Genomic DNA, 15,484 nt, shown 5'->3' on the forward strand with positions numbered 1-15,484 from the left:
ACTAAAGTCTCACCTGGAGAGTTTTGTCACTAACTAAACTAAACATTTATGTCCAACTTGGATCTTTTACATTCATTCAAAAGTTAGATAATTTGCCAGATGACACAAAATGACATATGTCATATGCATTCATTTATGCCCACGGCAGTGTCATGTCATAATTATGATTGTCTTATGGCGCCACTCTCCAAACACCATAACTAGCAATTAATGAAACTGGGACAGTAACTGAAGAAATTAGCACAGAACATGAATTTTGATTGTTATTTAAATCTGTAGCGCTGCAATGCATGCTAGGAGGCATGTTGGAGGACAACAGTGTTGAGAGCAAGTGGAGCAGTGATGGCCAAATGAAGCTTCTTGAAGCAATGAAGCGTTGCAGCCAATTGGTTTAAAGCTTCCTGGTGGTTCATTTGGTCTGATGACAGTCTTACGATGCCGCTGTCAAATAAAGTGTTACCGGTTAATATCTTTTGGTGAAGATATCCCATTATACAGTAAGGACAGTTGTGGCTTATAGTTAATTGCAGCTTATCTATGAACAAATGCCGTTTTCGTGTCAAATTTGGTGGGTGACAGCTCATAGTCAGGTGCGCCTTATAGTCTGAAAATTGCGGTATTTAATGTCTTATTTTAAATCAATTTTCTGTGAAGTCCTTTGGGATCTTTTGTTGATTTGAACTTGCATTTTGTTCTAAATTTGTATTTCTGTGAGCAGAATACTTTTTTGAATAACATCATAAAGTCTCAATTTCTGTTCAAGTCGACAATATCAACATCCAACCTGTTCTTGTAAGTCAGTCGTACAATGCGCGTTCCCTCATTCTTGCCCGGGTGAATCTCCTTGAGAGCCTGCTCCCATTTGGAAATAACATCACAAATCTGGAGGAAAACGGAATCAAAGTTATTGTATGACGACAATAGCGTCACATGAAGTAATGATTATGTACAATACACCTTGGTGGTGGGCAGCAAGCAGTGTTCCAGCTCTTTTCCAGATGGGTCGTCAGTAAAGAGCGCAAAGCCGGACAGCTGAGGACTGCGCATGCCGATCCTTTGGTTAAGCGTGTTGAGGAACTCTTCTACAGTGGTGGAGCCGTCAAAACCCACCACCTGCGAGGGAAAAAGAATGCTGTTAATGACCATAATCCCTCCCAGTTTGAATGCATTGGCCGTCTATGGCTAAGTTCATACTACAGGTCTTAATGCACGAATCCGACTTTTTCGTGTTTTTCCGACTTGAGTGAGGCATTAACTTGACGGTCTGAACGTGACAAGTCGCATAGAACGAGACCATTTCAAATCCGATCTGGGTCACTTTCGTAAGTGGTTCAAATCCGATCTGGGCCACATTTTTCCAGACTATCGCGGTGGTCTGTACTGTCCAGTCTCCCAAATCGGAATTCATGCAGCAATTATGTCATCAAAGAGCGAGAGAGACGCTATATGGGACGCCGCTTGTAAAGCAGCACATGCTCAAAATTACGACAACATTTTCTCACATTTAGCGCCACACAGTGTTTAAAATGGTGTGAAATTTTTAGAGTCACTTTTTTTTTTGCACATTTACAACATTATTTAATAACTTAAATATTTATTTTTAAATAAGTTTTGGACCTGATTGTTTAAATACAGAACTAAATATTTAATTTAAATCTTAAACTTATATCCTATATCCTAAATGTTAAATCAGGAAACGGTTGGAACTAAATATTTACAGTAGCTTAATATGCAAATTCACATGACTGGAGACTGGAAGTGACTAAATAAAAGCTGGAGCACACAAAATACTCTTTAAATAGTTTCTCCTAAATATGTATTTTACTTATATATTGTTATTATCACAATGACTCATGTCCAAGAGCAGACTGCCACCGTTGAGTAGGTTTTATTCATTTTCAAGCAACGTAAACAGATTGTCTGAGCTGCTCCACCAGCTTTTATTTTGTTACTTCCGGTCTCCGGTCATGTGAATTTGCATATTAAACTAAATATTTAGTTCCAACCGTTTCCTGATTTAGGATATAGGATCATGTGAATTTGCATATTAAGCTAAATATTTAGTTCCCACCATTCCCAGATTCAGGATATAGGATATAAATTTAAGATTTAAATTAAATATTAAGTTCTGGATTTAAACAATCAGGTCCAAAACTTCTTATTTAAAAATAAATATTTAAGTTGCTAAATAATGTTGTAAATGAGCAAAATAATGTGACTCTAAAAATTTCACACCACGTTTTAAACACTGTGTGGTGCTAAATGTGAGAAAATGTTGTCGTAATTTTGAGCATGTGCTGCTTTACAAACGGCGCCCCATTACGCTACGGTAGCGGTGCAGCTGTGCATTATTAGCGCCTAGCTTGCATTGAACATGGCTTTTGGGGAAGGGCCGGGGTTGACAAAAATCATTAAAAAAAAAAATGTCTTGAGGATAAGCCTGAGAATGATCGGTTTTCTCTCTGCTCTATATGAGCAATATTTCAACATTGCCTACACGGCCGAGAGTCGGGGCAAACTGCCCGTATGTGCGTGTGACATACACGGACAGTGCGTGCAAGCTATTGATCCATATAAACTTTGAATATACTGCATTTTTCGGACTATGAGTCGCAGTTTTTTCCATAGTTTGGCTGGGGGTGCGACCTATACTCAAGAGTGACTTATGTGTGAAATTATTAACACATTATGATATCATTTCACATGTTATTTTGGTGTTTTGGATTGACACTGATGGTTTGGTAAACTTGTTAGCACATTCTTCATGCTACAGTTATCTGAATAACTCTTAATAGCTATGGCCACGTTCGCGTTCTGCCTTAGGCAATGTGTGTTCAATTGTATTCTTGACTTTTTTATATTGAAATGCATGCTTTTAGTTTGTGGCGCTTTCACGCCCACGTGGGGGCGCACTCGCACTTGTTTACGCGAAGAAGAGCGCTCACACACCAGAAGACGACGGACAGCTACGCAGCGTCTCTGAGCGAGTGGGCGAGAGCGAGAGAGAGACATGGCTGCGAACCTATGTTCATTGTTTATGCTTGTAAAATATCTTTACAGAGGCAACGCCTGTGTGTATCATCTTTTCTATTGTTGTTGTGTGTTTTCCATCCGCGATCTGACACTTAGAGCCAGTTTTTTGGTTGTGTGAACGATGTGCTAATGCTAGCGAATGGATGCTAACCGTTTGTGTCATTGCTGTAATTGCACCTAATTATCATTTATTTACGTTGATGCAAACCTGTTTAGTATCGAGGACGAAATAGATTCAGCAAATGTTACGGACGTCCAGCATCGTCATTTGGGAGTTTAGCTCGCTGTATAGCAAGGACCGTGCCGTAGTGTCCTGGTGAGGACAGTATATTCGCATTTTGTTGTTCATGCACTGTACACTGTACACTTAGTCAGCATGATTTCTCCATTGTATTTTTATTAGGGCTGTAAAACAATTAAAATTTTTAATCAAGTTAATCACAGCTTAAAAAATAATTGTAATCAATCGCAATTAAAACCATCTATAAAATATGCCGTATTTTTCTGTAAATTATTATTGGAATGGAAAGATAAGACACAAGATGGATATATACATTCAACATACGGTACATAAGTACTGTATTTGTTTATTATAACAATAAATCAACAAGATGGCATTAACATCATTAACATTCTGTTAAAGCGATCCATGGATAGAAAGACTTGTAGTTCTTAAAAGATAAATGCTAGTGCAAGTTTTAGAAATTTTATATTAAAACCCCTCTTAAAGTTTTCGTTTTAATAAAATTTGTAAAATTTTCAATCAAAAAATAAACTTATAGCTCTCCATTGTTGATGTCAATAATTACACAATGCTCATGGTGCTTAAACCAATAAAATCAGTCGCACCCAAGTTCCAGCAGAGGGCGACAAAACACCAAAAAACACAAGTAACAAGTGGACATGACACTGTGCTGTCATTTTAATCTGTTTGAGCGGGGCATGTGCGTTAATTGCGTCAAATATTTTAACGTGATTAATTTAAAAATTAATTACCGCCCGTTAACGGGATAATTTTGACAGCCCTAATTTTTATATTAAATTGCCTTTCAAGAATACATATCTGTTCTATGGGTTGGATTTTATCAAGTAAATTTCCCCAAAATGCGACTTATACTCCGGTGCGACTTATATGTTTTTTTTCTCTACATTGGGCATTTTATGGCTGGTGCGACTTATACTCAGGCTCGACTTGTAGTCTGAAAAATACAGTAAGCCTAAACAGGGATTATTTATGTCTGTTATTTGTGTCCTCTTTTTGAAAAGCAAAATATGATATCCCTGGAATGACAGATGACAGCATGTGTGGTCATTTGTTTTGATGCTTCTGCGCATGTGGGTCTTCTTGCTCAGCACGTGTCGGACTGCGAAATAGTGCGCATGCGTAATACTTGAATGGTCGTAATGGACAAAGGCACTCCGAATGGGCACGGTAAAAAAACAGATATGACAAAAAAATCGGATTTGTGCATTAAGACCTGTAGTATGAACCTAGCCTAGATGACTTCCTTGCCTGGTAAGTGTTGTTCATAAAGTGCACCGGGATACTAAAGGGCAACGAGTGTTGATAGGGGTTCCTCAGCAAGATAGAGACAATCTCCATACGTGACGGTTTGGCCTCGCGTTCGCCGTTGCTCAGTGTCCTCTCCACTGAGCGCTGGCAGTACACAGCGTACTTCCCAACATCGCTACTGCGATCAGGAAACCCAGTTGAAACCTGTGGCATGACCTCATTACAAAGACGTCTCTCACCTGGGGTCGCCGTTTCGGAGCAGGTGCTGCTTGAGGTACCAGAGGAAATGCTGTTGGGGAAGGAAGAGTGCCACGCACAATGATAGCAGCTGCCAGCACTGTGAACAAATAAATCAGAGACATTATACAAAAACCCACTAATAAAACTTCCAATTATAAAAAACAATGTATAAGTATACACTACCGTTCAAAAGTTTGGAGTCACTTAGAAATTTCCTCCTTTTTGAAAGAAAAGCAGTTTTTTTTCAATGGAAATAACATTAAACTAATCAGAAAAACACTCTATACATTATTAATGTGGTAAATGACTATTCTAGCTGGCGACGTCTTTTTAATGCAATAACAACGTAGTTTTGTAAAGAGGCCCATTTACAGCAAACATTACTCCAGTGTTCTAATGGTACATTGTGCTTGCTAGTTGCCTTATAAGGATAATAGATGATTAGAAAACCTTGTGCAATTATGTTGGCACAGCTCAAAACAGTTTACGTGGTTAGAAAAGCTATAAAACTCTTCAAAAAAACAACAACTAAATCTTCCTTTGAGCTAGTTGGGTATCTGGAGCATCACCTTTGTGGGTTTGATTAAACTCTCAAAATGGCCAGAAATTACAACTTTCACGTGAAACTTGACAATCTGTTCTTAGAAATGAAGGCTATTCCATAAGAGAAATTGCCAAGAAATTGAAGATTTCCTATAAAGCTGTGTACCACTCCCTTCATAGAGCAGCACAAACAAGATCTAACCAGAGTAGAAAGAGAAGTCGGAGGCCCCGCAGCACAATCAAGCAAGAAGACAAGTACATAAGAGTCTCTAGTTTGAGAAATACAGTGGGGCAAATAAGTATTTAATCAACCACCAATTGTGCAAGTTCTCCTACTTGAAAAGATCACAGAGGCCTGTAATTGTCAACATGAGTAAACCTCAACCATGAGCGACAGAATGTGGAAAAAAAAAAAAAAAAAAAAAGAAAATCACATTGTTTGATTTTTAAAGAATTTATTTCCAAATTAGAGTGGAAAATAAGTATTTGGTAAGTAAGATGTCTGGCTGTCTAACTTCTTCTAACAAGGTCTAACGAGGCTTCACTCGTTACCTGTATTAATGGCACCTGTTTAAACTCATTATCGGTATAAAATACACCTGTCCACAACCTCAGTCAGTCACACTCCAAACTCCACTATGGCCAAGATCAAAGAGCTGTCGAAGGACACCAGAGACAAATTTGTAGACCTGCACCAGGCTGGGAAGACTGAATCTGCAATAGGTAAAACGCTTGGTGTAAAGAAATCAACTGTGGGAGCAATTATTAGACAATGGGAGACATACAAGACCACTGATAATCTCCCTTGATCTGGGGCTCCATGCAAGATCTCACCCCGTGGCGTCAAAATGATAACATGAACAGTGAGCAAAAATCCCAGAACCACACGGGGGGACCTAGTGAATGACCTACAGAGAGCTGGGACCACAATAACAAAGGCTACTATCAGTAACACAACGCACCGCCAGGTACTCAAATCCTGCACTGCCAGACGTGTCCCCCTGCTGAAGGAAGTACACGTCCAGGCCCGTCTTCGGTTCGCTAGAGAGCATTTGGATGATGCAGAAGAGGACTGGGAGAACGTGTTATGGTCAGATGAAACCAAAATAGAACTTTTTGGTAGAAACACGGGTTCTCGTGTTTGGAGGAGAAAGAATACTGAATTGCATCCGAAGAACACCATACCCACTGTGAAGCATGGGGGTGGAAACATCATGCTTTGGGGCTGTTTTTCTGCAAAGGGACCATGACCGATCTGTGTAAAGGAAAAAATGAATGGAGCCATGTATCGAGAGATTTTTAGTTAAAATCTCCTTCCATCAGCAAGGGCATTGAAGATGAGACGTGGCTAGGTCTTTCAGCATGACAATGAGCCCAAACACACAGCCAGGGCAAAAAAGGGGTGACTTCGTAAGAAGCATTTCAAGGTCCTGGAGTGGCCAAACGAGTCTCCAGATCTCAACCCCATAGAAAATCTGTGGAGGGAGTTGAAAGTCCGTGTTGCCCAACGACAGCCCAAAAACATCACTGCTCTAGAGGAGATCTGCATGGAGGAATGGGCCAAAATACCAGCAACAGTGTGTGAAAAGCTTGTGAAGAGTTACAGAAAACGTTTGGCCTCCGTTATTACCAACAAAGGGTACATAACAAAGTATTGAGATAAACTTTTGGTATTGACCAAAAACTTATTTTCCTCCATGATTTGCAAATACATTCTTTAAAAATCAAACAATATGGATTTTCTGTTTTTGAAGGAGAAAAAGATTATTTCAAATAAGAATCCTTATTTCTAACCTTGTCAATGTCTTGACTATATTTTCTGTTCATTTTGCAACTTATTTGAAAAATAAAAGTGTGATTTTTTAAGGAAAACACAAAATTGTCTGGATCACCCCAAACTTTTGAACAATAGTGTATTTCTTTGCAGGTTTTCATATAATGTCTCAAACATATGAGAAGGCTTGACTGTAGAAGGCGCAAACCTGTGTGAGGGAGTAGTTGCGTGGCGTGCGGCAGTTAGTTTGCTTGATGAGCTGACAGTATATCTCGTTGTGTAGCTCCGGGTGCGACAGGCACACCTGTAGAGCGTTCTGCGCCAGTGACGTGTGATAGTCCACACACGGGGACTCCACTGGCACGTTGATGAACAGCTGACACGACTAAACAGAACATGAGTTAAAGTTACAGTTGTTACAAAAAGACTCCAGGAGTGGGCAGAGGAGTCATCACATTTTTTTGTTGCCTGGTATACCAGACTCACCGCTGTTCCAGCGAGTGAGTCTGGCGACCGTCCGGCGGATCTAATTCCAAGGGCGGAGCAAGCCACAGCAAACAGACAGTGGAGTGGACCAATCAGCGACGGGCAGATGTGACGTTGTTAAAGCGACAAGTAATTAGCGTGAGCGGAGAAAATGGAGACCTTTATTCAATATGGCTACCGCAAGCCATGTTGACTGTTGTCAATGACTTCTGTCGATGTGTTTTTGGTCATTTGAAACTAGTTTTACCGCGGATTGGAACATATTCTCGGCTCTCCCGTTCGCCATCTGTGTTGTTGTAGAGACGACTTTCGGCGCGCAAGAACATCTTTAAGAGCACGTCACGCAAATAAACGAATCTGATTGGACGGTTGATTTTGTACTTGTTCGAGAGGCCGTTAGTGGGCTGGGTCCCAGACTATTTCTCACAGTGTTTGAAAAATACAGGGAGAATAGTCTGGCGGTGCCAGGCAAATTTTTTGGAGAGTAGCAGAATTAAATTATTTATATTAATTCGCTGTACCATTTATATTCACTAGGGGTTTTCAATTATGTATTTTAAATACAGGAAAATATATTCTAAAATGTTGTCCTTTAATTATAAATATAATTACTCCTATCACTGATAGTTTATTCATAGATGTATTGTATTTATTGTTGGTATTTCTAGCAACAGTAACACATAAAAGACAATTATTCTGTTAACGCAGACTTAATGTATTTAAAAAAAAGAAATCTTTTTTTTAAATGTTATGTCATAGACTTCATTACTCTTGACGTGACACTTCATCATTCTTTGAGCGACACCTTACCATAGAGGGCCGAGTTTGAATCGTCATTTAGTAATAGTCAGTCGAAGGTGGCACACGGTCATGTCAAAGCCGGGTTTAAGCTTGGATTTTGGAAGAACTACGAAAGCTGTACCACAAACAAACAGGAAGGATTTCTCAGGAGTGATTTGCTCAAGGATTCAAGGTAAATATTATATTTTTCATACCATGCATGCAATTTGAAACGTTGTGAAAAAAATCAATGGGAGAATGGGAACCGCTACGGCATTGGCGTCATTCTTCGACATAAATACGTAACATAGATGCGAAACTGGCTGGTTTTTAGCTCCTTCAACAAAGAATTGAGACAGTTTTATGTCCATATCTATAAAGAATTCGGTGATTGAAGTATTTATTCGCAAGAATTTTCTTCTTTGTTTACACATGGAGGCGGCTTAAAGACGAGCCACACATTCGCCATATTTACATAAAATACCTGCTACCTGCAAGGTTTCTTTTGCTTTTAACCAAGAATCAGGACTGTTTTACGTCCACATCTATAAAGAATTCAGGGATTTAAGCATTTATTTACAAGAAGTTTCGCCAGAAAAGCTCCTTTTACACCAGGCGGCTGCTAGCCTCATTCACTAACATAGTAGCATTGTATTTTGTCAATATACGTAAAATAAATGCTAAGTGCACGGTTTCTTTGCTTTTAACCATGAATCGAGACTGTTTTACGTCCATATCTATGAAAAATTCGGGGATTTAAGCATTTATTCACAATAATTTCTGCCAGAAAAGCTCCTTTTACGCCAGGCGGCCACTACCCTCATTCGCTAAAAGTATATCGTGTATAATGATAATAAAAGGCTATTCTATTCTATAATAAATTGTGATTGTATATAGAATTTATTAATAATCTATTTACATATTATTTATAATTGATTCTGCATGTTTTCCTCAAGTATTTCTGATGTTAAATTGAGTGATTAATTATCTTTTGAAAACTTAACAGTAAATAAAATAAAATAAGTTGCTATTTTGGTCAAAAATTTATATGATATGTTAAATATTGCGATTGATCCCGAAAATATAGGTGATTATCTCTGCATTTCGGGATTTTTGTGCATCTAGTGTAAAATCTGACTGTTTTATAGCCATTTTAAGTTGTGTTATACTTTTATAAGAAATAATCGGGATGTTTTTAGGGAACGACTTTATATTTTTTAATGCCGCTGCTCATGGAGACTCATATATGGCTAAGGTAGGTGCCTGTTTTGTTTTGGCATCATACCTCGTGGCGAACCGTATTGCTAAAGCGGAGAAACCTTTCACGAATGGAGAAGAACTCATTATGCCAACGACCAAGGATATTTGCCATCAAGTTTTAGTAGCAGCCGGCGTTAAAAAATGGTTGATTCAGCAGACTTTGAGTTACATTTTCCTTCCCCTAATGTTATTTTTTCAGCCCTGTCGTGTTATTCTATATTTACTCTAATTTTTCAGCCAAACCTTGTCGGTCCATGAAAAAAAAGGCCTTTACACCGATCTGTGGTACAAAAAACGTTGGGGACCACTGCTGTATACAGTAAATTCAAATTGAATAAAAATTAGCATTTGTGTTGTGTGAGGTCAGTATCATCATTAACTTTTTCAGTTTTGCATATTTGGTATAAGGCGGAAAACACAGACAAGGCTGAAAAACCAGTTCCTACTCTTGCACCCCTCTTTAAAATAAACTGCTGTATTTTAGGGCAAAAGAACTGTTGTATTTGATAGAACAATATGTCTACATGCTGCCACAGCTGATTCATGGCTCAGTAAGCCTCCGAACTATTTTTAATTTGTCCGTTTTACCTTGGAAACCCATGTTTACAGATGTCGCGCAACCGCTTTGTTTTGTTTCTACCCAGCTACAAAAAGAAGGTAAGTAATTATATTTATTATTCAAAATGTCTGTCATTTTTAGCTTAGAATCATTAATTGATGTCTAATATGTAGTTAAAAAAAAAAAAAAAAAAAAACACTTTAAAATATTATTCACTCGCATATTTTAAACTTTTGAACAAATTACTGTACGTCACAATAAAAAAAAATTGCGTCTGTAAAAAAGTCACGGATATCTACCTCATAACTATCGATTAATTGTATTTTTTTTTGTTACTGTTGCATTTTCCCCAATATGTTAGATGATAAATAATCGATACAAGAAAAAAGAAAAAAAAACGTTTAAAAGGGTAAATATATAAAAAAAGAACATCTCGACCACTCCATGATGTCTGCGATTTCTGCATCACGACCCTTGTTATATTACCATGTTTCACCCATAAAATCCCCCCCCAAAAAACCAGCTGTGGCCATTCACATCTGTGTCTTGACACTCGATGATACATGCTACATGGAGTTTTTGGATCGAAACAAGGGAAGTACGCGATAATACCTCGTTAAAATCATGGCGTCTTTAATTCTGCTCTCGCCTCCAGTTGGGGTTTTGCTGTTTAAATTTTTTTTTTTTTTTTTTTTAATGCCCTCCTGTTCAAAATTTTTCTTCCCCCAGAAAATAAAGATTTTAAGCTTTCCTATGATGTATCACACATGCATATAGGACAATTTTGAAATTTGGTCAAATTGGGGGTCTCAGAGCGGAACTTCAAGTCACCTGAGTGTTTTCCGCCATATTTCAAATATATAGTTTATTTGGAATTACTTTCTAAACGTATTGTTTGACTTTATTTGTTTAACTTACTAATTTTGTTGAACTGTGTTCAGAGAAAAAAAATACACACATGTACAGTATATTTTATATTGGGTGTAGGTAACATGTCATTACTATATTGAATTAAATTTCAAGTACAGTATCGACTATATACGTAGCTGGTTATGTCCTACTTCTTTGCATCAACATCAACTGTCGGCAAAAAGACTTTGAAGAGATGGACCTTGAAGAGTTTGAGAGCTTCCGTCTGCAGCGCCTCCGAGGGGAGCGTGGTGAGTGGCGAGCGTAGACCTTCCTTGGAAAAGCACAAAGCGTCGCTCTGCCACAGGCTGCACTCTGGGGAAAACAAACAACAACAACAACACAAAAAGAATTGCCGTCAACACTCAGCAGCTGACACGAGACAGTTGTAAACACCGTCTGCTGGACGTCAAAATAACTCGGTGCTGACTAAATGCCTGTGTATTTATAGTAACAATAGAGAATTGTGCAATCAATCCAACCATTTTGTTGATGCAACAACTGCAAAGGAGGTCTGGGGTCACACCAGATGAACAAAACAAAAACAGTTAAACAAGATATGTTTTCTTGTAAAAGGCAAATTAGAAGAATGTATCTTCTTGAGGAAAAATGACAACATCGTTTCTTTAATATGTCAAAAGTTGTGACTGTTATTCTAAAAAAAAAAAAAAAAAAAAATTAAAAAACTGAAAAAGAAACTTCTTGACGACATCATACAGATTACATTTTTTAAGATCGTGACTTTTGCAGAAAATGGTTTTAAAAAAAGTTTACAAATTTTAAATCTAAATTTAAATCTCTTTATTATTAAAATTCATGTATTCTTGTAAAATTAAATGGACAAAAATATTTTAAAAAAATAAAACACAATAATTTCTTTAAAGGTTGTAACTTTTTCCCCACAAAGATTACATCTCTATTCTTGGATAATTCAGACGTCTTGCCAAATATTTTTTTCAATCAAAATGTTATTAAATTTTGTATTTTTTTATTGTTAAATACATAAAATAATAGATTGTTTTTAAAATCCCCTCAAAATACAGGTAAATCAAAAAACTAAATTCTTATAAATTTATTCTTTTTTTTTTTTTGAAAGGCTTTTCTCAAAAATTTCAAATCTTGTAAAATATCCTTTTTTAAACCACTTTTCCATATTCTCACAATCTAATGAGTTTACCCTATGATTATGCCATTATTTTTGTAATAGAATAATTTTTTTTTTTCGTAAAAATTTGTTTTTTTCCCCCAAGAAAATAGATGTTTTAACCAGAAAAGAAAACAAATCCGCTCAAAAAGTAGTCCAATCAAAAAAGGAATGAACTTTTTGTCTCAAAAAAAGTCTTTAAATTTTTTTTGTTCCAACACAGTTGTTCTTAACCTGGGTTCGATCGAAACCCAGGGGTTTGATCGAAACCCAGGGGTTCGATGAGTAAGCCTAAAGGGGTTCGGTGAAGGTAAAGAGACACATATTTTGTGTCAAAGAGACCCTATTTTCGTACGCTGATTAGATCTAGGCAAAGTGGCTTTTAGACCAGGTTTTGGACTGGTTTGCTCCCAATTTACAGGCTTAATCCGTTTCTTTTAACCGCTAGTCCTCGATCTGATGGGGGGAGGAACTGGTTTGCTCAGTGAAAGGTTGACTCACAGTTGGTATGAGGGAATACAACAGGCAAATGGGCAGCGTGGTCTCAAATTTTGACCAACATGCTGTCAATATGAGAAGAATTTTGAAAGGGAATTTGCTAAATTATTAGATTGCTGGCTTCGATATATCATTTTTGAATTTGAAAAAAAAAAAAGCTTTATAATCCAATTCCAAAGGGTTCGGTTAATTCACATGTGAAACCTGTGGGGTTCGGTACCATTAGTAAGGTTAAGAACCACTGCTCTAACATTATGACATTATTCTCACCATTTAATTAGTTGTTGCCCTTTTTTCATTCAACAAAAAAAGAAGTCCCAAACCTCCTTGACAAACGTTAAGAATTTGCTGTCAGTCACCTGCGTCTCCGTCCCCATCCAGCAATCTGCTGATAAGACGCTCGCACTCAGTGCCCGCTTTAAGGTCGGCTCCGCCTCCCGCCGCTACGCACAGGTGATAAAGCCAAGCGTCCTGTCCACCGAGCTACCATCAGCATCCGGGAGATGCTTGAGAGCTCATCGCGGTCGACTGACCTTTTCCTGTTTGGTGCCGACCAGAAGGTACGACGGGCTCTGGTCGACGGGCTTAACCACCAGGGTGCAGTGTGACGACAGGAAACCGCCACGGACGCCCGCCTCGTAGTCCTCATCCGAATCGCGTGAGCGGTCCACTTCGTGGATGGATGCCGAGCGCAACTGCAGCTGGCCCAGGGGCAACTGAGAAACAAAAATGGACCAAATATTGGCTTTTAAAATATCAGTCATGACAAGTTAACATGTTCATGACCATTGACGGCGATAGACGTCTAATCCATTTGGACTGAGAGGGCTGTAAGCCATCAATTGCCACCAACTCAGCTAGTACCGTATTGGTCCGAATATATGACGGCCCTGATTATAAGACGACCCCCTCTTTTTCAAGACTCAAGTTTGAAAAAATACTTTTTGAACACCAAATTAATTTTTATACAGAAAATAATTACAGTACATCCGAAACAAATGATTATAACAATATATTTGAATATATATATATATATTTAAATATGTAAATTAAAGTGTAATCACATTCGTAAATGAATGGCTTCTGGTTTTTTGAAATGTAATTAAACCAATGTATTGTGATAAAACAACAAAATTGCAATAACTGCATTAACCATCAAAGTGAAGTCTAACTGTAACTTTAGTCTTGAAACAAATCTTAATAAGGAAAAACATTGCAATAAATAATGCAAACTGGTATGGCGGCACGGTGGCTGAGTGGTTAGCACGTCTGCCTCACAGTTCTGAGATCAAGGGTTCAATCCCGGGCTTCGGCCTTCCTGTGTGGAGTTTGCATGTTCTCCCCGTGCCTGCGTGGGTTTCCTCCGGGAACTCCGGTTTCCTCCCACATCCCAAAAACATGCATGGTAGGCTGATTGAACACTCTAAACTGTCCGTAGGTGTGAGTGTGTGCGTGAATGGTTGTGTGTCTCCTTGTGCCCTGCGATTGGCTGGCAACCAATTCAGGGTGTCCCCTGCCTACTGCCCGAAGTTAGCTGGGATAGGCTCCAGCACCTCCGCGACCCTCGTGAGGAATAAGCGGCATGGAAAATGAATGAATGAATGAATGCAAACTGGTTAAACTTGAGAGGAGCTGAGATCTGTCATGTCAGAACATCGCTTCAATGATATCTGGCGCCATCTAGCGTCATGAATGGGGAGAGCAGCTGAGATATGTCATCACAGAACATTGCTTCAATGATATCTGGCGCCATCTAGCGTCGTGAATGGGTATAATGTCTAGACGGCAAATATAAGACGACCCCCTCTTTTTCAGTCTTATTTCAATGCAAAAAAACACCATCTTATATTCGGGCCAATACGATAAGTTAAAGAGGCACTACACCAAGAACTGGGAGTGAGCAATATGGCCTAGAATTTTTTTTTTTCTAATTTTCTAAATTTTAAAGGAGACAATGAGAACAAAAGTCAGAAAGCTGAAAACGAGTAAAAATATATATGTATATATATAAATTATAAAATGTTGAACAAGTATAACTAAATAATGTGTAAAACTTTTCTTAAAAAATAATCTCTTTCTCTCCTCCTCTCTCCCCAAATACAAAATATGAGCTCCGAAAAGAAACAAACCCTCATTCGATAATCTATTGAAGAACTGCTTGCTAGATTTTCTTTCTGGCAAAAAACAACAACAACAACAAAAAATTGAACTAATTACTTCTTAAAAATCCTGCGCAATTAAAACCTTGAATCAATTCAATAAAATCGATTTATTGCTCAGTCCTATGCACATTGACAATGACAATAATATCCAAATTTCTTTCATTTTTCCTCACAAACAATTTTTAAAACCAGATATAAGGGCATGTTGCTAGAGATCTCAGTAATACTACACTAATAATATGGTATACGTCTTGGATTTCCCTCTATAGTTTCGTTTTGCTTGTTTTTCCCTCTCTAATTCAGTTAATTTGTAACTTTATATTATTTTTATCGGTTACTTTTTACGAATTTTTCTCCCTTTGCTGCCTCAACATAAGAATGACAACAGAAAAATGTCATCGCATGTAAATGACTGCGATAACTGAATTTAAAGAGGAAGATCAGAATTTTTCACGTGGCTTAATCTTCGAGTTTCGGAGGTTTAAGTAGTCGATGGAGTTGATTTTAACCACCGTTAACTCGCACTAGTTTAGCCACTCCGGAGCCCTGAAACTAACAAATAACGGATAAACTGCATGGAATT

General features: G+C 38.0%; 1 protein-coding gene across 4 annotated transcripts in view; it reads right to left on the reverse strand.

The window, feature by feature from the left end:
* plekhh1 (pleckstrin homology domain containing, family H (with MyTH4 domain) member 1) overlaps nucleotides 1–15,484 on the reverse strand; it is a 204,724-nt gene that overhangs the window by 13,824 nt on the left and 175,416 nt on the right. For all 4 annotated transcript variants that reach the window (XM_057859463.1, XM_057859464.1, XM_057859465.1 and 1 more), the window contains 8 exons: nucleotides 13,273–13,455; nucleotides 13,099–13,210; nucleotides 11,300–11,412; nucleotides 7,312–7,488; nucleotides 4,786–4,883; nucleotides 4,547–4,724; nucleotides 958–1,113; nucleotides 785–882 (listed from right to left, as the gene is read on the reverse strand). In XM_057859463.1, the coding sequence (XP_057715446.1) occupies nucleotides 785–882; nucleotides 958–1,113; nucleotides 4,547–4,724; nucleotides 4,786–4,883; nucleotides 7,312–7,488; nucleotides 11,300–11,412; nucleotides 13,099–13,210; nucleotides 13,273–13,455 (1,115 nt within the window). The remainder of the gene's footprint in view (nucleotides 1–784; nucleotides 883–957; nucleotides 1,114–4,546; nucleotides 4,725–4,785; nucleotides 4,884–7,311; nucleotides 7,489–11,299; nucleotides 11,413–13,098; nucleotides 13,211–13,272; nucleotides 13,456–15,484) is intronic.

The sequence above is a fragment of the Corythoichthys intestinalis genome, chromosome 15 (assembly GCF_030265065.1).
Source record: "Corythoichthys intestinalis isolate RoL2023-P3 chromosome 15, ASM3026506v1, whole genome shotgun sequence".
Classification (NCBI taxonomy): domain Eukaryota; kingdom Metazoa; phylum Chordata; class Actinopteri; order Syngnathiformes; family Syngnathidae; genus Corythoichthys; species Corythoichthys intestinalis.